Genomic DNA, 24,183 nt, shown 5'->3' with positions numbered 1-24,183 from the left:
GGGCGGGGCTGGCAGGGGGACCCGGGCGGGCGGGGGGGGGGACAGTCTCGGGAACCTCAATTGTTTCCCTGTGACAACAATGCAACAGTCACAACAAGAGCCCTGGGTTCTCCCAGCCCCTCCGGGCTGTCAGAGGTCGGCTTCCGGGTGCTCAGGTCCCAGAGAGGGGCCGGCTACCTGGAAGGGTGGTGGCCTTCGAACCCGGCCTGTCTTTCTTTCATTTTCTTTTTTTAAAAATATCAGAGCGGGAGGGAGGAGGAGAGGGAGAGGGAGAGAGAAACATCCATGAGGAGAGAGAATCATGGATCGGCTGCCCCCCTGCAGGCCACACACTGGGGATTGAGCCCACAACCCGGGCAGGTGCCCTGATGGGGAATCGAACCCGGGACCTCCTGGTTCATAGGTTGATGCTCAACCGTGGAGCGAGGCAGGCTGGGCCGGGGCTGTCTTTCTATCCCCAGAGCTAGTGCCTGGCTCTCGGCACACCTGTCCGTGGTTCCGTCTCCACCTGTTCCCTCACCCCCCTCACTGCTCCCTTTCCCAGCTGCTCTGGGAATTTCCCTCATAAACCCCGTGGTGATGGCCTTAGGAGTCCGAGGCAGCCTGGGCAGCGAGTCCCCCAGAATGTCAGACGTCACAGCTCAGACCTCACCCCCCAGGGCAGCCCACTCTCAGGCTGTCTCATCAGTGATGCCCACGTGGTTCCCACCCCTGGTCCTGCCCCCTACCTGGTCTCTCTGCTCCTGCCCTCCCCTCGCGCTAGTCCCAGTCTCTGCTCAGAATCCTCCAGCAGCGCCCCTTCTCAGGATAAAAGCAGAGTCATCTCATCGGGGTGTTCAGTGACATTCCTCTAACCGTCCCCTCCCCCATCACTCTGTCCCAGCACACCAGCCTCCTGCTGCTCCCTGAGCACCCAGACCCCATCCTGCCACAGGGACTTTGCACGTGCCACTCTCTCTTCCTGGAACGCTGTTCCCTTCCACGGCCTCACCTCCTTCAGGTCGTGCCCGAATATCGCCTCCTCAGAGAGGCCCCCTGAAACACCCCATTTAAGATCACAGCACCTTGCCCTGGCCGGGAAGCTCAGGTGGTCGGAGCATTGTCCGGATGTGCCCATGTTTATGGTGTGATGCCTGGTCAGGGCACGCACAACCAAGGGATGCATCAATGACTGGGACAGGAGCCCGGCCAGTGTGGCTCAGTGGTTGTGCACGGATCCATGAACCGTGAGGTCATGGTTCGATCTGGTCAGGGAGCATTATATTTGTGTATGGATTCCCCCCACAGCAACCTAGGAAATGGGTCCCAGGAACCCCATGATACATGAGGAAACGGAGGCACATGCAAGTTACTAGTGAGTAATTTATTTACAGCCACACAACCAATCCACGACAGAGACTTACAAATATATATATATTTGTATTGATTTCAGAGAGGAAGGGAGAGGGAGAGAGAGAGAGAGAAAAAACATCCATGATGAGAGAGAATCATGGATCGGCTGCCTCCTGCACGCCCCCCACTGGGGATGGAGCCTGCAACCCGGGCAGGTGCCCTACCAAGAATCCAACTGTGACCTCCTGGTTCATAGGTCAACACTCAACCGCTGAGCCACGCCGGCCGGGTATGACGATGGAGACGGTTGAACCTGGCCATGCAATCACACAATGTCGCCCCTTCATCCTTTGGTGCCGCCTTCCCCTGCCCTGGCCCCTGGCTAGCTGTGTGACCCTGGGCAAGTGCCCTCCCCTCTCTGTGCCGCACAGCACGGGGAGGAGCACATGAGAGGTCGGAGGTGACGTCTTCCTTCCCGCATGTGCTATCATGAGGCTGCAAAGGGCTCACGCGGATGCAAAGGGCACCGTGGAGCCCAGAGGAGGCTGCTGGGGTAGAGGGCACGGCAGGCTTCCTGGAGGAGGAGGGGCGGCCGGCGCTGAACCTGAAGGGCCAGTTCGGCAGCCCAGGGTGGCCCAGAGGACGAGGGAGGAGTGTTCCAGGCCAGGGAGCCGCGGAGCCTCTGAGGGGAGGGCCGAGGAGCCAGGCGGCGCTGTGCAGGGCTGGGCACACCTGGGTGCCCGTCAGCAGGCCCAGCTCTGGGTCCCTGTCACCTCCATGTCACAGATCATTTCTGAGCTGGGCCTGGCCTGGGCTGGGGTAGATGGGACGGGATGGGCACCTCATTCTCAGAGGAGGCTCAGAGTGGGGGTGGGGAGGGCACTAGTCAAGGTCATAGGGCCCCCGGCTGTGACACTGACTCATGCAGCTGAGCCCAGACCCTTTCTTCTTCACGTGCAGGTGGAGAAACTGACCTCATAGAGGCATTTGGTGGGAGGCAGGGCCTGGACTCCTGGGTCTGAGGGAGGAGGCTGGGGGCCTGGGTTCCTGGGTCTGAGGGCGGAGGTTGGGGGCTTGGACTCCTGGGTCTGAGGGAGGAGGCTGGGGGCCTGGACTGCTCATCTGAGGGAGGAGGCTGGGGGCCTGGACTCCTGGGTCTGAGGGAGGAGGGGCTGGGGGCCTGGACTCCTGGGTCTGAGGGAGGAGGGGCTGGGGGCCTGGACTCCTGGGTCTGAGGGAGGAGGCTGGGGGCCTGGACTGCTCATCTGAGGGAGGAGGCTGGGGGCCTGGACTCCTGGGTCTGAGGGAGGAGGGGCTGGGGGCCTGGACTCCTGGGTCTGAGGGAGGAGGGGCTCGGGGTCTGGGCTCCTGGGTCTGGGCTCCTGGGTCTGAGGGAGGAGGTTGGGGCCTGGACTGCTGGTCTGAGGGAGGAGGCTGCCCTGGAGCAGGCCCCCCCAGCCCCACCCCCAGAAGTCTGGAGCAGTCTTGGAGACCGAAACCGCCGCGTCCCCGCCCTACCTCCTGGGCCCAGCGGCTCCTTCCTCCTTCTCTGGCCGCAAAGGCGGCCCCTCCCTCTCTCCAAACCGTAACAAGTGGTTCCCAAAAACCGGGGGTGGGGGGTAGGGGGGTGGGGGGGTCCCACCCTTGTAGGGCTTGCGCAGTGAGTCCCGGGGGAGCCAGGAGGCCCTGTCTGGGAGACGCGCCAGGGGGACCCAGCCTGCCTGCCCAGAGTCTCCAGGGCGCCTTTCCCTGAGTGAGTTCGGGCCGTGGCTCTGAGCTCATCTCTGTCCTCAGACTGGTCGTTAGGGGACTGGGCTGGTTGTATTCTCTGGGCCAGGGGAGCCCAGGAACTAGAGAGAATTCTCCACTGGGGCTTTGCAAGCTAAGGTCTCCTGGTGTCACCCCTGGACCTGCCCCTGCCCCCCCTTCCCTCCCAGTGCCCACCCCCCCACCTGTAGGGTTTGCTGAAGAATCCCCAGGACCAGGAAGGAGGTCAGACCCCCTGGAAGTGGGAGGGATGTCAGGTTGCTGAGGGAGGGGTGGAGTAAGGTGGCAGCTGGGGTCAGGGAGGTACTCAACTATTGCTCATTTCCTCATTCAATACAAGGTTCCCGAGACCTCAGTGGTGCCTCGCCCTTTGCCCTCAAAAGAGGGTCCAGTTGGGGAACTAGACCCTGTGGGTCCCACAGTCCCGATTCACAGTGACACGTGCCTGGACGGTGGTGGCCCCGTCATTGTGATTCCCCAGTGAGGCAGCCAAAGAAGCCTTCCCTGCTTCAGTGATAACTGGGCAGGGTTCTGAAGGATGAATAGGAGTTCGCCAAGGCAGATGTGGCAAGGAATGGTATTCTAAGCACAGGGAATGGCACGCGGGAAGCCTCGAAGTCCTGCAGCACCAAATTCTTTCAAATTCTTTTTTTAAAAAAATATATTTTATTGATTTTTTACAGAGAGGAAGGGAGAGGGATAGAGAATTAGAAACATCGATGAGAGAGAAACATCAATCAGCTGCCTCCTGCACACCCCCTACTGGGGATGTCCCCGCAACCAAGGTACATGCCCTTGACCGGAATCAAACCCGGGACCCTTCAGTCCGCAGGCTGACGCTCTAGCCAATGAGCCAAACTGGTTAGGGCTCAAATTTTAAAAAAAATTTTTTTGGATTGATTTCAGAGAGGAAGGGAGAGGAAGGGAGAGAGAGAGAGAAACATCAATGGTGAGAGAGAATCATTGATGGGCTAACTCCTGCATGCCCTCTACCCGGGCATGCACCTTGACCGGGAATCCAACCGTGACCTCCTGGACATAGGTCGATGCTCAACCACTGAGCCATGCTGGTTGGGCTGCAGCAGCAAATTCTTAAGAACCTACTGTGTGCCAAGCGCATTCTGAGCGCTGGACAGAGGAAATCCCTGCCCGTGTGTGAGTCAGCCTACTGGGTGTGGCGGGGAGTTGGAAGAAGGTAAACAGACAGGAATCCACACACACACACACACACACACACACACACACATACATATACACATACACGCATACTCTCTCTCTCTCTCTCTCTCTCTCTCTCTCTCATGAATAAGACTTTCAGAGGGTGCTAAGCGCGAGGGAGGAAATGAAACGAAGGCGAAGAGATGGACGGACGGAGGGCCGGCAGGTGTGGCCACGTCGGGGTGTCGGGGACGCCTCTGTGAGGGGGTGGCTTGCAAGCTCTGACCTGAATTTGGAGAATGAGAGAGCGTTTCAGGCCCAGGGAACACCTTGGGGACGCGGGGCGGGAGAATCTGCAGGAGGCAGGGCTGCCTGGAGGAGGTGGCCCTGGAGACCTTGCTCCGAGGACCACAGCAACAACAGCAGCGGAGAGGCTGGCCGGCCTCCGGGGCAAGTGGGTTTGCTCCCAAGCCTGAGCCTAAGAAGCTCCCACTCTGCCTGGGGAGGCGGCACAAACGTGTTTTATTTTATTAAAAGAATATGTGTATGGCCCTGACCGGTGTGGCTCGGTGGATAGAGCGTCGGCCTGCAGACTGAAGGGTCCCGGGTTCGATTCTGGTCGAGGGCATGTACCTTGGTTGCGGGCACATCCCCAGTGGAAGGTGTGCAGGAGGCGGCTGATCCATGTTTCTCTCTCATCGATGTTTCTAAATCTCTATCCCTCTCCCTTCCTCTCTGTAAAAAATCAATAAAATATATTGAAAAAGTATGTGTGTTGATTTTTAGAGAGAGAGGAAGGGAGAGGGACAGAGAGAGAGAGAGAGAGAGAGAGAGAAGCATCGATGTGAGAGTAGAACATGGATCAGCTGCCTCTTTCCTCCACGCCCCTTTCGGAGGATCCAGCCCACAACCCGGGCATGTACCCTGACCAGGAATCCAAACAGCGCCCAACCAACTGAGCCACACCAGCCAGGGCAGACGTGGGCTGCTGTAAGTGTGTGATGACTGGCCCCGGCCAGTGTGGCTCAGTGGACAGAGCGTTGGCCTGCAGCCTCGAAGGGTTCCAGGTTCGATTCCAATCGGTCAAGGGCAGGCACCTCGGTTGCGGGCTCCTCCTCAGCCCAGGCCCTGGTTAGGGCTCTTGCAGGAGGCAACCAATGGGTGTGTTTCTCTCACATCGATGTTTCCCTCTGTCTTTCCCTCTCTCTTCCACTCTCTCTAAAAATCAATGGGGAAATATCCTTGGGTGAGGATTAAAAAAATACATATATATATATATATATATATATATATATATATATATATATATAAAATAAAATCAAGTCTTTCCTAAAAAATGAAAAAAGGTGGGGGGTGAGGGCGGGGTGGCTCAGGCAGCGTGGAGCCCAGAGGAGCCCTGGCCAGGCAAAGGGCTGAGTGCGGGTTTTCCTCCCAGTCCCTCTGAGAGCCGCCTGCCTGCTGTGGGGAGGGGTGGGGCTGAGAACCGGCCCGGCAGGAGGTGGAGGGCGGTGGCTGAGCTGTTTGAAGGTTTCTGGAAACTGCTGGCTCCCAGCGACAGGGAGAAGGGGGGGGGGGGGCGGGGAGCTGGGCCTATGGGCCAGTGACAAAGAAAGATGTCATTTCAGAGAGGAAGGGAGAGGGAGGTAGAAACATCAAATGATGAGCATCATGGATCGGCTGCCTCCTGTATGCCCCCTACTGGGGATCCGGGCATGTGCCCTTGACTGGAATCGAACCCAGGACCCTTCAGTCTGCAGGCCGACCCTCTATCCACTGAGCCGAACTGGCTAGGGTGAAAGATCTCATTTTATTTTCATTTCTCCCTTCCTTTCTTTTTAAAAAATATATTGTTTTATTGGTTTCAGAGTGGAAGGGAGAGAGAGAGAGAGAGAGAGAGAGATAGAAACATCAATGATGAGAGAGAATCACTGATCTGCTGCCTCCTGCCCGCCCCACACTGGGGATGGAGCCCGTAACCCCGGCATGTGCCCTTGACCGGAATCAAACCCAGGACCCTTCAGTCCGCAGGCTGACGCTCTATCCACTGAGCCAAACCAGCTAGGGCCTCCTAGTTTTTTAAAAAAATTTTTTTTAAGGGATTGGTGATTAAAACTTTAAAAACATTTTTTTTTTCAATTTCAGTTTATTATTTTGTATTCGTTGCAGGTGGATGTATAGTGGCTAGATAGACAATCAGGTACTTTACAAAGTGTCCCCCAGGCATAGAAAGTTTTTTTTTTATTGTTTTCTTTCCTGGGAGGAAAAAAGTGAACCAGATGTGAATTGGAAAGATTCTCAGAATGAGGAAGAGACTGATGATCTGAGGGTGACTCTAAAAGCAACCTCATCACAGGGGGAGAGTGTGTGTATATCTGTGAGGGGGTGAACATCAGATGCGTGGAAACGAGGTTGGTTCGGTAGATCTGATACTGTCTTCTTCCCTCGGACATTATGTCTGTTTTTAAACTTTTTAAAAAACTGTAAACTTTCCACCCTGGCCGGTTTGGCTCAGTGGATAGAGCGTCGGCCTGTGGACTGAAGGGTCCCAGGTTCGATTCTGGTCAAGGGCATGTACCTGGGTTGCGGGCACATCCCCAGTAGGGGTTGTGCAGAAGGCAGCTGATCGATGCTTCTCTCTCATCGATGTTTCTAACTCTCTTTCCCTCTCCCTTCCTCTCTGTAAAAAATCAATAAAATATATTTAAAAAAAAGAAAAATTTAAAAAAATACAAAGAATTCCCATCTACCAAATTCAGTTCCCCCAAGGTTAGCAGTGAACATGAATGCTTTTGCTCTTTCTTTCTCTCTCCCTCTCCTCTTTTTTTTAATTTTATTTTTTTTTAGATGCTGGGGAACATCAGGGATATGGCCTTTTTAAAAAATATATATTTTATTGATTTTTTACAGAGAGGAAGGGAGAGGGATAGAGAGTCAGAAACATCGATGAGAGAGAAACATCGATCAGCTGCCTCCTGCACACCCCCGACTGGGGATGTGCCCGCAACCCAGGTACATACATGCCCTTGACCAGAATCGAACCTGGGACCTCTATCCACTGAGCCGAACCGGTTAGGGCTCACGCCTTTTTTTTCTCAATTGTTTGTCATTACAGACTTGATATCCCTTTACCCCTAAGAACTTTATGTATTTCCTAAAAACAGCAGATTGAGAGAGAGAGAGAGAGAGAGAGAGAGAGAGAGAGAGAGAGAGAGAGAGGTGGACGCCAGGAGCCCTCTGATGGGAAAGCAGAGCGCATTGTGGGAAAATCCTCTCAGCACCTGGGACAGCGCCCCGCGCTCGGGCATCTATTCGGGACGTCAGCGCTGGTGTGTAAACACCCATCGCCTGCCCACAGTCCAGTAGTCCCGGGAGAGGAGAGGGAGAGACTCTAAACAGGTCGGGTGTGTCTGGGAACCGGGTGGGCGGGCCCAGCGGGAGGAATTCGCATGCGTGGTTCCTTTACAGGAACATGGGCAGCCAGGGACGCTCAGGCCCCCGCTGTGCGGCAGGCCCTTGCTGCAGGTCAGCCTCCCAGAGTCAGGGCAGGAGCCAGCCAACCACCAACTCCGGCCCTCTGCTGCTTTTATTTATTTTTAATTTTTACTGATTTCAGAGAGGAAGGGAGAGGGAGAGAGAGCTAGAAACAGGGGTGATGAGAATCATGGATCGGCTGCCTCCTGCATCCCCCGTACTGGGGATCGAGCCTGCAAACTGGGCATGTGCCCTTGACCGGAATCGAACCTGGGACCTTTTATTTATTTATTTATTTTTAAAATATATTTTATTGATTTTTGACAGAGAGGAAGGGAGAAACATCGATGAGAGAGAAACATGGATCAGCTGCCTCCTGCACGCCCCCTACTGAGGATGTGCCTGCAACCCAGGTACATGCCCTTGACCGGAATCGAACCTGGGACCCTTCAGTCCGCAGGCCGACGCTCTATCCACTGAGCCAAACCGGCCAGGGCATAGTTTTGTTTTGTTTTTATACTTTAAAAATTTGCACGTTACTATATAAACTCTAAAAAGAGCCAGCCTGCTTCATCCTCCCCGCCTCCCCACCTGTATTGGCACTTAAGGAACTCATGGGTGTTCGGAAGCGTTTAAACCCAATGAAGCTATAGACAGAGTCTGTCCAGAAACAGGTACAGATAAATTCACGTTTACTGTCCGTGTCAGGGGATCTGTGCGGCAGCGACTTTGTGTGTCTTGTGGCCGAATTTCCAGTGTCTAGTTCAATGCCTGGGACGCATAGGTGCTCATTAAATGATTGTTGAAGGAGGGCAGGGGTAGGAAAGGAGAGAGGAGGACCATTCTCTTACTCATAGACATCGAGGCTGCTTTCATTTGCTTCCAGTGTGTCGCTATGGCCGAGAGGCAGGGCTGTGAGCAACAGTTTCCTATGTATGTTTCTCTCCCAATGACCCATCTATATCTATATCTATATCTATATCTGTATCTGTATCTGTATCTGTATCTGTATCTGTATCTATATCTATATCTATCTATATCATCTATCTATCTATCTATCATCTATCTATCTATCTATCTATCTATCTATCTATCTATCTATGTAATATGCAAATTAGGCCAGGATGCCATAATGGGTCACGACCAGACAGGAGGAGGTGGCTCGCACAGGTGAGGTCCGAGTAGAGATGGAGACAGACACAGGGGGTCCTGCCCGAGCTGGCGTGTCAGCTCTGGCGGCCTGGAGTGGACACAAGCAGGGGGAGCCGGGGGGCCTGGGGCAGAAGTCAGGTGCGGGTCCTGGCCACCCCTGGCACAGGTCCGGCCCAACTCCCTCGGGGTGCCTTCTTGCACGGCGGGAGGCGGGGCACCTCCTCGCCTGATTCCAATCGTGTGCTGGGCCTCTAGTTATTTACATAAATTCTTACAAGGGGAAGGTGGATCAAAACTCTACGCAGATGGTTTTGCCCTGTATTGGAATGCCCGTTTAGGAAGGCTGTACTAATTGACACTCCCATGGGCTGGTATGAGTACCTGTTTTGCCGCATCCTTGCCAACACTCGGTATCATCACTGTGTTGGTCCTGCCAATCTGATAGACGGGAAATATGTTGTTATGATCTTAGCGAGCATGTCTTTGACTCCCAGTAAGGCTGAGCAACTTCATTACATTTGTTAACTTATTTTTATTTTTTGCAAATTGCCCATCATATCCTTTGCCTATGCTCCCATCTCCCTGCAGGAGGCAAGCTTTTTTTCTTCTTATTGATTCATAAGAGCTCTTTACATATTAAGGATACCAGCTCTTTGTCATTTTGGTGGCTAAGAGGAGCCAGAAGCTGAGAGAGGGGAAGTCGCTGTGGAAGGTACACATCTAAGAGGTGGCTCAGAAATTTGAAACAAGATCTGTTTAGCTCCATGTCTGGGGATCTTTGCCACAGGCTCCATACCACCTTCTCCTTTCCCTGGCTTTGCCTCTCCGTGGCCCAGGAGCTCTGAGTTCCCACAATCTCAGAAAGGGGAGAGGCCTCTCACCAGATCCAGCCACCCTCGCTACATCCTCAACAGCAAAACAATTCTTTGGTTTGTTGTATAGATTAAACACTTGGCACATACTAGGTACTCAAGAAATAGTATCTGGTGTTATTTTTATTTTATTTATTTAAATGCTAACCAGAGCATATGTTTTTATTGATTTTTAGAAAGTGAGAGGAATGAAATGAGAGAGAGAGGGAGGGAGAGAGAGAGAGAAACATCAATGTGACAAAGAAACATAGATTGGTTGTCTCCCATATGTGCCCTGACCAGGAATCAAACATTTTGGTGCACAGGATGATGCTCCAACTAATTGAGCCACCCAGCCAGGGCAGTATCTGGTATTATGATTATTATTATTTTTAATTTAAAAATTTTCTCTTCAACCACATGTCTTGCCAGCTGCCTCCTCCTTCGAGCCAACCTCCTATAATCTGAAATATCGGGGACTCCCCAAGCAAGTTGCTATTCCACCTCTCTACTTGGCCCATTTGAAGAGCTCCTACTCATACTGCAAAACCCTACTCAGGCTCCCCTTTCTCTGGGAAGTCTTCCCTCACTCCTAGACTGAATTATACAGAGCCTGGACCCAGGGCTGTTGTGTGCCCTTTGAGCTTTCCAATGTACTACAGAAATAAGGCACACCTCTTAAAAAATCGTTAGCTCTAAACTATAAAAGCTGCAGAACCAAAGTGAACACATTTCATTCCATGTCTAGAAAACAAAACATTACGTCAGCGGTCAGCTTTATTGTCGAAGCCAATATTAAAAAAACTCCTGGGACAGTTGGAAACAATTTATCAGTGAAACATTCTTCACTTCAAAGCATTCTCAAGTATGTCTGTGGATGGCTGACAAGCCCGATCCCATCATAAATTAAACCAAGTACTTGCTGCCAAATAATTCCCCAAAACACAATTATATAAAAATCTCTAGGGGGTGGTTTTTCTTTTTAGCCAGCTTTATCACAGTCTAATTTGCATGCAATGGCAGTCACTATTTTTAAGTGAATGCAGAGACTTGTCAAATGTATGTCGTCAGGTGTAGAACCATCAGTAGGAGGAAGATAGAGATTATCTCCAAAATCCACCAAAAATTCCTTTCCAGTCGTCACTGCCCCACACCCTCTGCCCCAGCCACTGATCTCCATTCTTTCACGATAGTGTTGTCTTTCCTGGAATGTCATGTAACCGGAGTCATACAGCACCAATCAGTCCTTAGGGTCTGCCTCCAGGGTCCCTCAGATCCATGAGTCAAAACACCCAGCCTCCTCCCTCAGACCCAGGAGCCCAGGCCCCCAGCCCCTCCTCCCTCAGAACCAGGAGTCCAAGCTCCCTGCCCTCCTCCCTCAGACCCAGGAGTTTGGAAACCAGAGGCTAGTATACTGGTCCTGGTTTCTGATCATTGGAATCCTAAAATTCAGCCATAGAGTCTGTGAGGAAGGTCTGAACACATTTTTATTTATTTTTAAATTTATTTTTAATTAATTAATTTTTAAAAAATATATTTTTATTGATTTCAGAGAGGAAGAAAGAGAAACATCAATGATAAGAGAGAATCACTGATTGGCTGCCTCCTGCACGCCCCCACTGGGGATTGAGCCCGCATCCTGGGCAAGTGCCCTTGACTGGAATCGAACCCGGGACCTTTCAGTCCGCAGGCCGACGCTCTATCCACTGAGCACACCAACTGGGGCTGAACACATTTTTCGAGGAGGCAACAGGCTGCTATGTTTGAAAGACGCCCCGAGGAACGGTCCTGAAGCGGCAGCTGCGGGATTGGAGTCCTGGTTTCCCCCCAGAACCGAGCTGCGCTTTTGCAGCAGAACGAGTGTGACGTCATTCCAACACCGCGCAGGCCCCGCCCCTCCAGCCTCGCCCGCAGCCCATGGCCACGCCCACAGCCCAGAAAACTACAATTCCCAGCAGTCGTAGCGCTCGCGGCCCACCCCATAGGCCCCGCCCTTGAAGCCCCGCCCCCTGCCGGCCACGCCACGCCCCCTTCCGGAAGTCCCCGGGTTCCAGCCCTGCAGCCTGCCCTTCCCCACGTGGATCCCGGGTCGCGCGCTCCTGGGAGCGATCGGGCGGCGGATCCGCGGGCGGCCCCTCGCGGCGCCCCGCGCCAGCCCGGCATGAACCGCTACCTGCTGCCGGTGTCCCTGCTGGGCACGGCGGTGGGCGGCGCCGTGCTGCTCCGGTGAGTGCGTGCGGCTCCGCTGCAGCCCAGGGAGGGGAGGCCGGGGGAGACCGCCAACTCCTCGCCCCGCAGACACCGCACCTGCAGCGCCCCCCGGAGGACGTGGGGGGACGCACCGGAGTCCCGAGATGGCAGGTCACCGCCAAGGTCACCCAGAGGAAGGGGCGGGTCCGGGCCCTGGAAAACATTGTGGTCTAGTTGCTTCCGGGCTTTTAAGGGGGTGAATCCATTCATTCATTCATTCATTCATTCATTCATTCATTCATTCATTCAACAGGTATGTATCGGGGCAGTCCCGTCCGTATGTCACCGGCTGGGCCGAGGTGCAAGGAAAAATGTGTGCCCCCTAAACGCTCTAATCCAGCGGTTCTCAACCTGTGGGTCGCGACCCCTTTGGCGGTCGAACGACCCTTTCACAGGGGTCGCCTAAGACCATCCTGCATCTCAGATATTTACATGACGATTTATAACAGTAGCAACATGACAGTGATGAAGTAGCAACGAACATAATGTTATGGTTGGGTCACAACATGAGGAACTGTATTTAAAGGGCCAGGAGGTTGAGAACCACTTTGTCTAATCCGAAATGAGGGGAACAGAGAGAATTGTGCAATTCGACACATGAAAAAAGCTCGTGTTGCATGGGATGTGTATGCATGTAGCTCCTTAAAATATAAAACAAACCCGTCGGTTATGCTCATATGCATGCATACAAGTCCTTTGGTTGCTCTCTAGGCGCCCCCCCCCCCAACCTCCCCGCCATTTGTCTCTGAATCTATTCTTTTTAAAAATATATATATATTTTTAAATACATTTTTATTGATTTCAGAGAGGAAGGGAGAGGGGAAAGAGAGATAGAAACATCAATGATGAGAGGGAAACATTGATTGGCTGCCTCCTGCATGTCTGACCAAGCCTGAAACCCAGGCATGTGCTCTTGACCAGAATCAAACCCGGGACCCTTCAGTCCGCAGGCCCATGCTCTATCCACTGAGCCACACCAGCTAGGGCCATTTGCCTGGTTTTAACCACTTGTTACAGCGGCCGTAGGAAACGAATACAGTGGGTCTTTATACAATAAGGACGTTTCCCTGGATGGGTAGCTCTGTTGGTTAGAGCCTCCTCCCAGTACATCCCGGTTCCGGGTTCGATCGCCTTTTAGGGCACATACAAGGAGCGAACAATGATGCATACGTAAGCGGAACAGGAACGCATCACCTGTAACCTGGCAACGGCTTCGTGGAGCCAGGCAGTGTCCTTCCGTCTTTCCGAGGGGTCACCTGCCTGAGACCCAAGCGGTTGGGGTCACCGGTGGGGAGTGGTCAGGCAGGTGGAACCGAGGGGGCTTTCTCTTGCCTCCAGGGACTACGTCGCGGGCGGGGCCTGTCCCAGCAAGGCCACCCTTCAGGGCAAGACTGTCATCGTGACGGGCGCCAACACTGGCATCGGGAGGGAGACCGCCTTGGAGCTGGCCAGGAGAGGTGAGTCCCCCGTGGCAGGGCAGGGCGTGGGGGGCTGGGGGACAAGGGAAGGGACTAAGAAGCACAAATTGGTGGTCACAGGATGGTCACGGGGATGTAATGTACAGCACCGGACATGCAGTCAATCAGATATATATACTAGAGGGCTGGTGCACGATATTCATGCACGGGCAGGGGTGTGGGGGGTCTCCTCAGCCTGGCCTGCACCCTCTCGCAATCCGGTATCTCTCGGGGGATGTCTGACTGTTGGTTTAGGCCCAATCCCACTGGCCGTCAGACATTCCTCTCACAATCCGGGACTGCTGGCTCCTAACCCCTCACCTGTCTGCCTGCCTGAATCGCCTCTAACCACTCACCTGCCTGCCTGATCACCCCTAACCACTTGCCTGCCTGCCTGATGGCCCCTAACCACTCTGCCTGCCTGCCTGATTGCCCCTAACTGCTCTGCCTGCTTGATTGCCCCTAACCACTTGCCTGCCTGCCTGATGCCCCTAACCACTTGCCTGCCTGCCTGATGGCCCCTAACCACTCTGCCTTCCTGATTGCCCCTAACTACTCTGCCTGCCTGCCTGTTGCCCCTAACCACTCTGCCTGCCTGCCTGATGGCCCCTAACCACTCTGCCTGCCTGCCTGATGGCCCTAACTGCTCGCCTGCCTGCCTGATGGCTCTAACTGCTCGCCTGCCTGCCTGATCGCCCCTAATTACTCTGCCTGCCTGCCTGATGGCCCCTAACCTCCTCTGTCTCAGCCCTCGCTGCCGTGGCTTCGTCCAGAAGGACACCCGGAATGATGTCCAGAAGGTCATTCGGCGCTCTGGTCTAATTAGCATATTATGCTTTCATTATTATAGATATTTTAATATAACATTTTTATTGATTTCATAGAGGAAGGGAGAGGGAGAGAGAGATAGAAACGTCACTGATGAGAAAGAATCACGGATTGGCTGCCTCCTGCACGCCCCACACTGGGGATCAAGCCTGCAACCAGGGCATATGCCCTTGACCGGGAATCAAACTGTGACCTCCTGGGTCCTAGATCGACGCTCAACCACTGAGCCATGTGGGCTGGGCCCTTCAGTGGGTTTTGCTGAATGGTGGATTTTTAGTCTGTTCAGAGTCGTGCAACCGTCACCACTCCCAATGAGAACACTTTCAACACCCCCAAATGAAACGTCGCTTTCCTTGGCCCCCCCTCCATTCCCCATCCCTCCCTGGGAGACACGAATCTCTCTTCCATGGATCTACCTGCTCTGGACATTTCCTAGAAGTGGAGTCACTCACTCCGTGCCCTTGGCCGTGCGGCTTTTCACTCGGCATCATGTTCTGTGTTCGGGTCAGGGCCTCCTGCCTTTTTCATGGCTGAATAGTACTCCACGGCGCGGGCAGACCGTGTTTTGTTCACGTGTTCCTCCATCGACGGACACTTGGGTTGTTTCCACCTTTGGGCTGTTGTGAATAGTGCTGCTGTGAGCGCGTGTGTCGATATTTCGGTGTGGGCGCGTGTTTTCATTTGTGTTGGGTATACACATACAGGGGTGGATTTTTTTTTTTTGAATTATTTTTTTCCATCTCGGGCTTCCAGGAGGCAACATCATCCTGGCCTGTCGAGACATGGAGAAGTGCGAGGCGGCGGCCAAGGCCATTCGCGGGGAGACCCTGAACCACCATGTCAACGCCCGGCACCTGGACTTGGCCTCGCTGAAGTCCGTCCGAGAGTTTGCAAAGAAGATCATTGAAGGTAGGCGGGAGGGCGCTGGCCACGGGGGCGAGACCTCGGGTGGCCCGGCTCTGAGGACCCAGGAATTAAACCAGGCCTGGGCCTTAAGCTCGCAAAGCCAGTAATCTCTACTGTCTGGTCCTGGTCTCTTAAAAAAAAAAAAAAAAAAAAATATATATATATGTATAAATATATTTTATTGATTTCAGAGAGGAAGGGAGAGGGAGAGAGAGATAGAAACATCAAGGATGAGAGGGAATTATGGATCGGCTGCCTCCTGCACGCCCCACACTGGGGATCGAGCCTGCAACCCGGGCATGTGCTCTTGATCAGAATCAAACCCGGGACCTTTCAGTCTTTAGGCAGATGCTATATCCACTGAGCCAGACTGGCCGGGGCCTGGTCCTTTTTATTTTTTAAAATATATTTTATTGATTTTTTACAGAGAGGAAGGCAGAGCGATAGAGAGTTAGAAACATCGATGAGAGAGAAACATTGATCAGCTGCCTCCTGCACACCTCCCACTAGGGATGTGCCTGCAACCAAGGCACATGCCCTTGACTGGAATCGAACCTGGACCCTTCAGTACGCAGGCCGATGCTCTATCCACTGAGCCAAACTGGCCAGGGCCTGGTCCTTTTTAAAAAAATATATTTCTATCGATTTCAGGGAAGAAGGGAGAGGGAGAGGGAGATAGAAACATCAATGATAAGAGAGAATCATGGATCGGCTGCCTCCTGCCCGCCTCCTATTGGGGATTGAGCCCGCAACCTGGGCCTGTGCCCTTGACTGGAATCGAACTGTGACCTCCTGGTTCATAGGTCGATGCTCAACCACTGAGCCACACCAGCCAGGCTGGATTTTTTGGTTGTTTTTTTTTTTTTTTTTGCAAATCCAAGGATCAGGCTCGAGTTTTCTGCACTCGTCACATTGATTGCTGACTCACTCGTTTTGCTTCCCACCTGGTGTTCTCTGAACCGTCCGTGCACTAATTTTTTCGAACAGGAATAAGGTTGACAGTATTCAATGTTCAGAAAGTACAAAAGGGGAGGTAGTCAGACGTCTCCCAGCCACGCCCGCCCCTCGCTCCCAGCCCCGCCTTCCTCACGTGTGTGCAGTGCTCACGTGTCCGTCTGCGGAGAGTTCATGCATCTACCAAACAGGAAGGTGTATCGCCGCCTTTTAGTACAAATGGAGCCTGTCCTATGCCCGGTGGTGCCCCAGCGTTTCCCTCCCCGCTTCTCTCAGCTTCCTCGTTCTTGTGGCCACATGGCATTTCTTCATTCTTTTCTTGTGGCTACACTGTCTCTCTTCATTCTTCTCTTGTAGCTACATTGTATCTCTTTATGGTTTTCTTGTGGCTACATTGTATCTCTTTATTCTTCTCTTGTGGCTACATTGTATCTCTTTACGCCTTTCTTGTGGCGACATTGTTTCTCTTTATGATTTTCTTGTGGCTACATGGTCTCTATTTATTCCTTTCTTGTGGCGACATTGTCTCTCTTTATGCCTTTCTTGTGGCTACTAGTACATGGTATTGTGCTCCCTCCTGTGGTCTGACAGGTTGGCCGTTTGGCTGCCAGCCTTCCCGCGGCTGCTGTGAACTCCCGACCTCGTGTCCGTGTCATTTGTCACGCGGGTGACGGTGTCTGCACATCTCGGAGGCAGCCTCTTCCTCTCCACCCGGCTGCGTGTGAAACCACAGCAGGGAAGCTAGCAGGGAGACAGAGGAGCGGGGGCTGAGAAGAGGTGAATAAACAAACACGGATGGACTGTTTTCCCTGATGCAAAGAAATACATGCTTCATATGGAAAAATCAATAAAATCTGGAAGAGTGAAGGAGAACGAAACACCTTTGATTCCACACCCAGCTCAAGGGACTCCCTGTTGACTTTTCCCCTGCTGCATGGTGAAGTTTCATTGTGAAAACTTTGCTACTTTTCTTTCTTTTAAATGCTAGAGGCCCGGTGCACGAATTCGTGCACCAGTGGGGTCCCTTGGCCTGGCCTGTGAGATCGGGCCGAAACCGTCTCTCTGACATCCCCCGAGGGGACCTGGATTGCGAGAGGGCACAGGCCAGGCTGAGGCACCCAACCAGTGCACGATCGGGGCCGGGTGGGGACCGCGGGAGGGCTCCAGGGCGTGTCTGGCCCGTCTTGCTCAGTCCCTATCGGCTGGGTCCCAGCAGCAAGCTAACCTACCAGTTGGAACATCTGCCCCCTGGTGGTCAGTGCATGTCATAGCGAGCAGTTAAACGGCCTTAGCATATCATTAGCTTATTACGCTTTGACTGGTTGAATGGCCGACCAGTTGACTAGACACTTAGCACATTAGGCTTTTATTATATAGGATTTTTACTGATTTCTAGAGAGAGGGGAGGGAGAGGAAGAGAGAAAGAGAAACACCCATCAGCTGCCTCCTGCATGCTCCCTGCCGGAAATCGAGCCCCAAATCCAGGCATGTGCCCTGACTGGGAATTGAACTGGTGACCCTGTGGCACACAGGACCTGTTGGTACCTCGGGCGACACCCAACCGACTGAGTCACACCAGCCAGGGCCAGACTTGCCTGCTTGTGAGGACGCTCGTCATGTTGGATGAGTTGGATGAGGACCCTGTGACCTCATCTTTACTCAGTTGCTCCCGCCAAGACTCCGTTCCCACAGGAAGGCCACACGCCCAGGTTCCAGGTGGTCGCGAATGCGGGGGGACACTGTGCGTCCAGCCCCCTGCAGACGCGGAGCTGACGCGCTGGCCCTGGCCCCCGTCTTCCAGAGGAGGAGAAAGTGCACGTGCTGATCAACAACGCGGCCGTGATGCGCTGCCCACACTGGACCACGGAGGACGGCTTCGAGATGCAGCTGGGCGTGAACCACCTGGGTGAGGCCGCGCTGTGCACGCCTGGGACGTGAGCCTGCTGGGTCAGGCACGGGCTCTGGGAGCGGGTGTCCACTTTCTTAATTATTTCTTAATAATTTTTTAAAATTATTATTTTAAAAAAAATAATTTTTATTGATTTCAGAGAAGGAGGGAGAGGGAGAGAGAGAGAGATACATCAGTGATGAGAGAGAATCATTGATCGGCTGCCTCCTACATGCCTCACACTGGGGATGGAGCCCACAACCCAGGTATGTGCCTTTGATTGAGCCAAACTGGCCAGGTTGGGGGGTGTCCACTTTCCACGTCAGCCAGGTGGCCACTCCTGGGGTCACGCCACAGCTCAGGGAGTTGCCGATGCCTCACTGCACGCTCGTAAAGTCTTTGGGACCCACCATCAGTCCCTCGACCTTTTATCCCTTTGTCCGTCTCCAAATAGGGTCACATCCTGTGGTTCTGGAGGGTAGGACTTCAACATATTTCTTTGGGGGCGGGGGAGTAGGGAGACACAACTCAACCCTTAACACACACACACACACACACACACACACACACACACACAATCATTTGCATCCTATTGGCTGGGACTCAGTCACATGACCAATCCGGTTGCAAAGGAGCCTGGGAAATGTAGTCTTTCACTGGCCTGTCTTAGGCCCAGCCAAAAGTTCCATTACTGAAGAAGAAATGGAGAAAAAATTTTGGGAGGCAGAAGGCAGTCTCCTCCCCAGCTGACCTCAGAGGGCTGGACCTTTGGGGCTGGACAGTTCCTTGTTGCGGGGACTTTGCTGTGCGTTGTGGGATGTGGAGCAGCATCCCTGGCCTCCACCCACTAGATGGCAGTGGTGTCCCTACTCTCCACAGTTGGGACAAACAAAATTGTCTCCAGATGTTGCCAATGTCCCCTGGGGGCCATGCTGCTTCTGGTTGGGAACCATGAGCTATTGGGAGGGTGAGGTCAGGTATGTGCTCAGCCCACTCCTAGGCACCTGGTCAGACTTTAAGGACAGTTTTCTCTTTTTTTCGTTCATCCAGGTCACTTTCTCCTGACGAACTTACTGCTGGACAAGCTGAAGGCCTCGGCCCCTTCGCGGATCATCAACCTCTCCTCCTTGGCCCACGTGGCTGGGCACATAGACTTTGAGGACCTGAACTGGGAGAAGAGGACGTATAACACCAAGGCGGCCTACTGCCAGAGTAAGCTGGCCGTCGTCCTCTTCACCAGGGAGCTGAGCCGGAGGCTGCAAGGTGCGCGGGTGACCTGCCTCTTCCTGTAGCCCTGAGCCTGGAGTGGTCCTGCTGTGACCCGGGGCTGATGGGAGGTCAAGCAGGGGCTCTAGGACACAGGAGGCAAATGCATGGCACACATGACCAGGCTCCCCCTGGTGCCCGAAGCAGACATCACTAATCAATCACACACTACCAGGCTCCCCGCTGGTGCCTGAAGCAGACATCACTAATCAATCTCACACCACCAGGCTCCCCATCAGTATCTGAAGCAGACATCACTAATCAATCATACCCCACCAGGCTCCCCACTGGTGCCTGAAGCAGACATCACTAATCGATCACACCCCACCAGGCTTCCCCCTGGTGCCCAAAGCAGGCATCACTAATCAATCACACACCACCAGGCTCCCCGCTGGTGCCTGAAGCAGACATCACTAATTGATCACACCCCACCAGGCTTCCCCCTGGTGCCCAAAGCAGACATCACTAATCAGTCACACACCACCAGGCTCCTCTCCAGTGCTTGAAGCAGACATCACTAATCAATCACACAACACCAGGCTCCCCCCTGGTACCTGAAGCAGACATCACTAATCGATCACACCCCACCAGGCTCCCCCCTGGTGCCCAAGGCAGACATCACTAATCAATCACACACCACCAGGCTCCCCTCCAGTGCCTGAAGCAGACATCACTAATCAGTCACACCTTCTTCCCTGGTCATCCAGGACTGGCCTCTAAGCCTCCGGTGCTCCAGGCCAGTGGACATTTGGCAATAATTGGATATATATTTGGCTGTCACTTCAGGGGGTGGGTGTTGCTACTCGCATCTAGTGGACAGAAGCCGGGGACCCGTCCAGGGCACGGGTTAAAGAATGACTGGACCTCACGTCCATAGTACGGGGGTTGCAAAGCCCGCCCTTTGCCCTTGCTTCTCATAGAGGCGTGTGGGCCTGCCGTGTCCGCTCACCTGGGAGCCTGTCGGACCCCCCCTGACCCACTGTTTAAGGCTGTGGGGGTGGGGCCAGCGGTCCGGGTTTCCTGAGGCTTTATGTGGTTTTGACACACACGGGTGGACAGGCCGTGCTCTGGGCAGCCATGTGACGGAGCCGCCTCGCACGATGAAACCACGTGGTGTGGAGGTTTCAGAGCCACAGGGGGATGCGGGTTCAAGGGCAGGAAACGAGGGTGGGCCCAGAGCTCAGGGTGGACAGCGTCAGGCTTCCTGGTAAGGAGCGAATCTGACATCCGTCTGCCCCCTCATCTCCCCCCCCCCCCCCCTTCCTTCCCTTCTCTCCCCAGGCACGGGCGTGACCGTGAACGCGCTGCACCCCGGCGTGGCCCGGACAGAGCTGGGCAGGCACACGGGCATGCACAGCTCGGCCTTCTCCAGCTTCACGCTCGGTAAGCGCCCCCCTGGCCTGGGGCCCCCTTGCTGAACCCCTGTCCTCCCAGCCTGGGGCCCAGGAACCGCCTGCAGGGTTTTAAGACCGATGGGACATCTATAGGTATTTAGAAAGATTTACTCGGAGAAAGTGGCTCACGATGTGTGGAGGCTGAGAAGACCCACCATGTAGTTGCGGTGAGTCCGCAGCCGGGCGTGCCCAGGTCTGACGGGAGATGGAGATGACGTCCCAGCTCAAGCAGAGATCGAATTCTCCCTTCCTCACCTTTTTCTTTTTTTAAAATATATTTTTTATTGATTTCAGAGAGGAAGTTCCCTCTGAGAAGAGAGGGAGAGAGAAACATCCATGATGAGAGAGAATCATTGATCGGCTGCCTCCTGCATGACCCCCAGTGGCGCTCGAGCCTGAAACCCAGGCACGTGCCCTTGATTGGAATCGAACCTGGGACCCTTTGGTCTGCAGGCCGATGCTCTATCCACTGAGCCACACCGGCCAGGGCAGAACAAGTCACTTTTCTGTGTGGAGCCCCAGAATAGCCCCCGGAAACAGGCCAGGGCCCATCTGACTGATGAGAAAGCCACATCTCAGGGAGGGGGAGGAGCCTGTGGAGCCAACTCCTCGAGTCTGCTAACTAGCTGGGACACCCAGGGGAGCGGCTGCCCCTCTCTGAGCCTCAGCGCCCTCCTGCAGAGGGAGGGCCTGCGTGGGCGTCCCCGGGAGGAGGCCTCCCGTAACCGGGCCAGCACAGCGCCTGGCCCAGATGGAAGGGGAACAGTTAGAACTTGACAACTAGCATTTAAAACCCTGAAAAACACGAAGTGGGTGCTACCAGGTGGCACGGATCTTAAGCTGGAGACAGTCAATGATAAAAGTTATTTAGCCCTAGCGGCTAGGATCAGTGGATAGAGCGTCGGCCTGTGGACCAAAGGGTCCCGGGTTCGATTCTGGTCAAGGGCACATACCTTGGTTGGGGCTCGTGCAGGAGGCAACCAATCGATGTGTTTCTTTCCCATTCATGTTTCTCTCTGTCTTTCCCTCCCTCTTCCACTCTCCCTAAAAATCAATAGAAAAATATCCTCAGGTGATATTTTAAAGTGATTTTAAAGCAGGATGGGGTATGGTGGGGACTCGGGGCTGATGGAAAGGAGGGAGAGCCTCCATTTGCCTGGGGAAAGCCAGGAGGGCTTCCTGGGGGAGGCAGCTTCGGGAGGGAGGTGCTAGGGAAGGGGATTCCTGGTGGCGGGAACCGCGGGAGCAAAGGCCCGGAGGGACTCCTGGCCAACGTCCGGCCTCCCTGGGCCCTGAGTCTTGGGGTGGAGCAGGGCCTTTTGCATCCTCCTCTCTGAACGCCTGTGGACTGAACGCTCTGTGGGCTGGTTGCAGGGCCCATCTTCTGGCTGCTGGTCAAGAGCCCCCAGCTGGCGGCCCAGACCAGCACCTACCTGGCCGTGGCCGAGGACCTGGAGGGCATTTCGGGGAAGTACTTCGATGGACTCCGAGAGAAGGCCCCGGCCCCCGAGGCTGAGGATGACGAGGTGGCCCGGCGGCTCTGGGCTGAAAGCGCCCGTCTGGTGGGCTTGAAGGGGTCCTAGGGGGTCCCCTGCGTGGGGCCAGCCCTTCCCCCAAAGCACCTGGGAGCAGGTGTGGAAACCATCAGGATGGAGCAGCGAGCAGACCAAGGCTGGCTGCCACGCCCACGCCGCCCTCTAGGTGGCAGCATTGGCCAAGCCTTCAAAGGAAGGACCCTGCCTGCCTGCCACGCCCGCAGCCGCCGCTAGATGGCAGCATTGACCAAGGAATGCTGGCTGCCATGCTCACACCGCCCTCTAGGTGGCAGCATCGGCCTTTCCACGCTCCCTCCCTCTCCTGGCAGCGGGGGACTGGGCGGCAGGTGCGCACCTGAGCCAGGGGCTGCCGCAGGTGAGCCAGGGGCTGCCGCAGGGGAGCCAGGCCATCAGCTGCTGCCCCTGGGAACTGCTGGGGAAGGAGCCAGCGCCCTCCGACATGAGCCACGGTTGGGGGGCCAGGTGTCTGCTAGACACGACCGAGTTCATGGCTCACCCATGGTTCTCCTCTCTGAGCCTCAGTTCCCCCAACTGGAAAGTGTGCAGAATCCCAGGACTACCTCACAGGATGGCGTGCTGAGCATTTCTTGGCCAGGGAGAGATTCCTGAGGGTCATTGTGTGCCAGAGCCTGGCCGGGTGTGGGGAAAGGAGGGGTAGTAGTGGGGGGGGGGCTGTACCCCGAGACCAGGCTGAGACACACCTGGCCCATTATCCCCGAGTGACGCCCCCGCGGACAGGTGAGCAACGCGGGCCCAGGACGCCTGGGGTCACGACCTTCCCTTGCTCTTTAATAAATAATGATAAAAATCTAGCTGAGTCATAGCTTTCACTCCTTCCTCCGGGCATGTGGGGAAGTCCCATGGGCTCATGTATTTCTTCCTGGTTTTTTTTTTTTTAGATCTTGCCATTCACATTCTAGGTTTCTTTCTTTTTTTTTTTTTTTTAACCTTTGGTAAAAATTTACCCAAGAAACAGGATACACGTACATTTTAAAACACGAACCATTAGAGTCCGGCCGACGTGGCTCCGTGGTTGAGCATCGACCCAGGAGCCAGGAGGTCACCCGGTTCGATTCCCGGTCAGGCCACATGCCCGGGTTGCAGGCTCCATCCCCAGCGTGGGGCGTGCAGGAGGCAGCCGATGGGTGATTGTCATCATTGATGTTTCAATCTCTCTCTCCCTCTCCCTTCCTCTCTGAAATCAATAAAAGAAAAGGCTCCTGCCCTGACTGGTTTGGCTCAGTGGATAGAGCATCGGCCTGTGGACTGAAGGGTCCCAGGTTCGATTCTGGTCAAGGGCACAGGCCCGGGTTGTGGGTTCGATCCCCAGTAGGGGCTGTGCAGGAGGCAGCTGATCAATTATTCTCTCTCATCATTGATGTTTCTCGCCCTTCTCTGAAATCAATACAAATATATATTTAAAAAAAGGCTCTTAAGAATGACTTACTCACAGACAACAGGGGGGTGAGGGCATGAGTGGGGGGGTGGTGATGGGGGTTAATATGGGGATAAGGACACATGTAATAACTTAATAAAGTAATAAAAAAAGAATGAGTTACTAATTAAAAAAAGTTAAAGTCCCTTAATCAACAACTTTAATCCCACTCATTCCAGGTGCCTCCTCCACCCCCTTTGCCACGGGAAGGGGTGGTTTTGGGGGAGCAGGATGTGGACGCCTTTGGGGGCGCCCCCGTCCTGTCTTCCACTCTGTCCCTTTCACACCCCTGCTTTCTCAGCCTTTCTCATGGCCGTGGGCTCCCCTCACAAGGTCCCCACTGCTTAAAGGAGGCAGAATTACCAGCAGAATTACGGTCCCGGTGTTAGCAGCAAATCAGCTGAAATGAGATGTTATCGCCACCTCCCCAAATAGGGCAGCCAGTCTGGCCTCAGCCACGTGCAGGCGGCTGGCGGCTTGTGGTTTTGAGCCACAAACCCCTCAGACCGACATCCGCT

At 54.3% G+C, this 24,183-nt stretch overlaps 1 protein-coding gene across 1 annotated transcript; it reads left to right on the top strand.

Moving 5' to 3' along the window:
- The first annotated feature begins 11,812 nt into the window (after window positions 1-11,812).
- Window positions 11,813-23,454, top strand: RDH13 (retinol dehydrogenase 13). Its single transcript, XM_081106802.1, has 7 exons — window positions 11,813-11,957; window positions 13,320-13,438; window positions 15,020-15,175; window positions 17,928-18,032; window positions 19,065-19,277; window positions 20,562-20,663; window positions 22,049-23,454. Exons 1-7 carry the CDS (start codon window positions 11,893-11,895, stop codon window positions 22,255-22,257), a joined length of 969 nt encoding a protein of 322 aa, XP_080962928.1. The 5' UTR covers window positions 11,813-11,892; the 3' UTR covers window positions 22,258-23,454.
- The last annotated feature ends 729 nt before the right edge of the window (window positions 23,455-24,183 follow it).

The sequence above is a fragment of the Myotis nattereri genome (genome assembly GCF_964212035.1).
Source record: "Myotis nattereri genome assembly, chromosome: 15".
NCBI lineage: Eukaryota > Metazoa > Chordata > Mammalia > Chiroptera > Vespertilionidae > Myotis > Myotis nattereri.
This window is presented reverse-complemented; position numbering and strand designations above follow the sequence as displayed.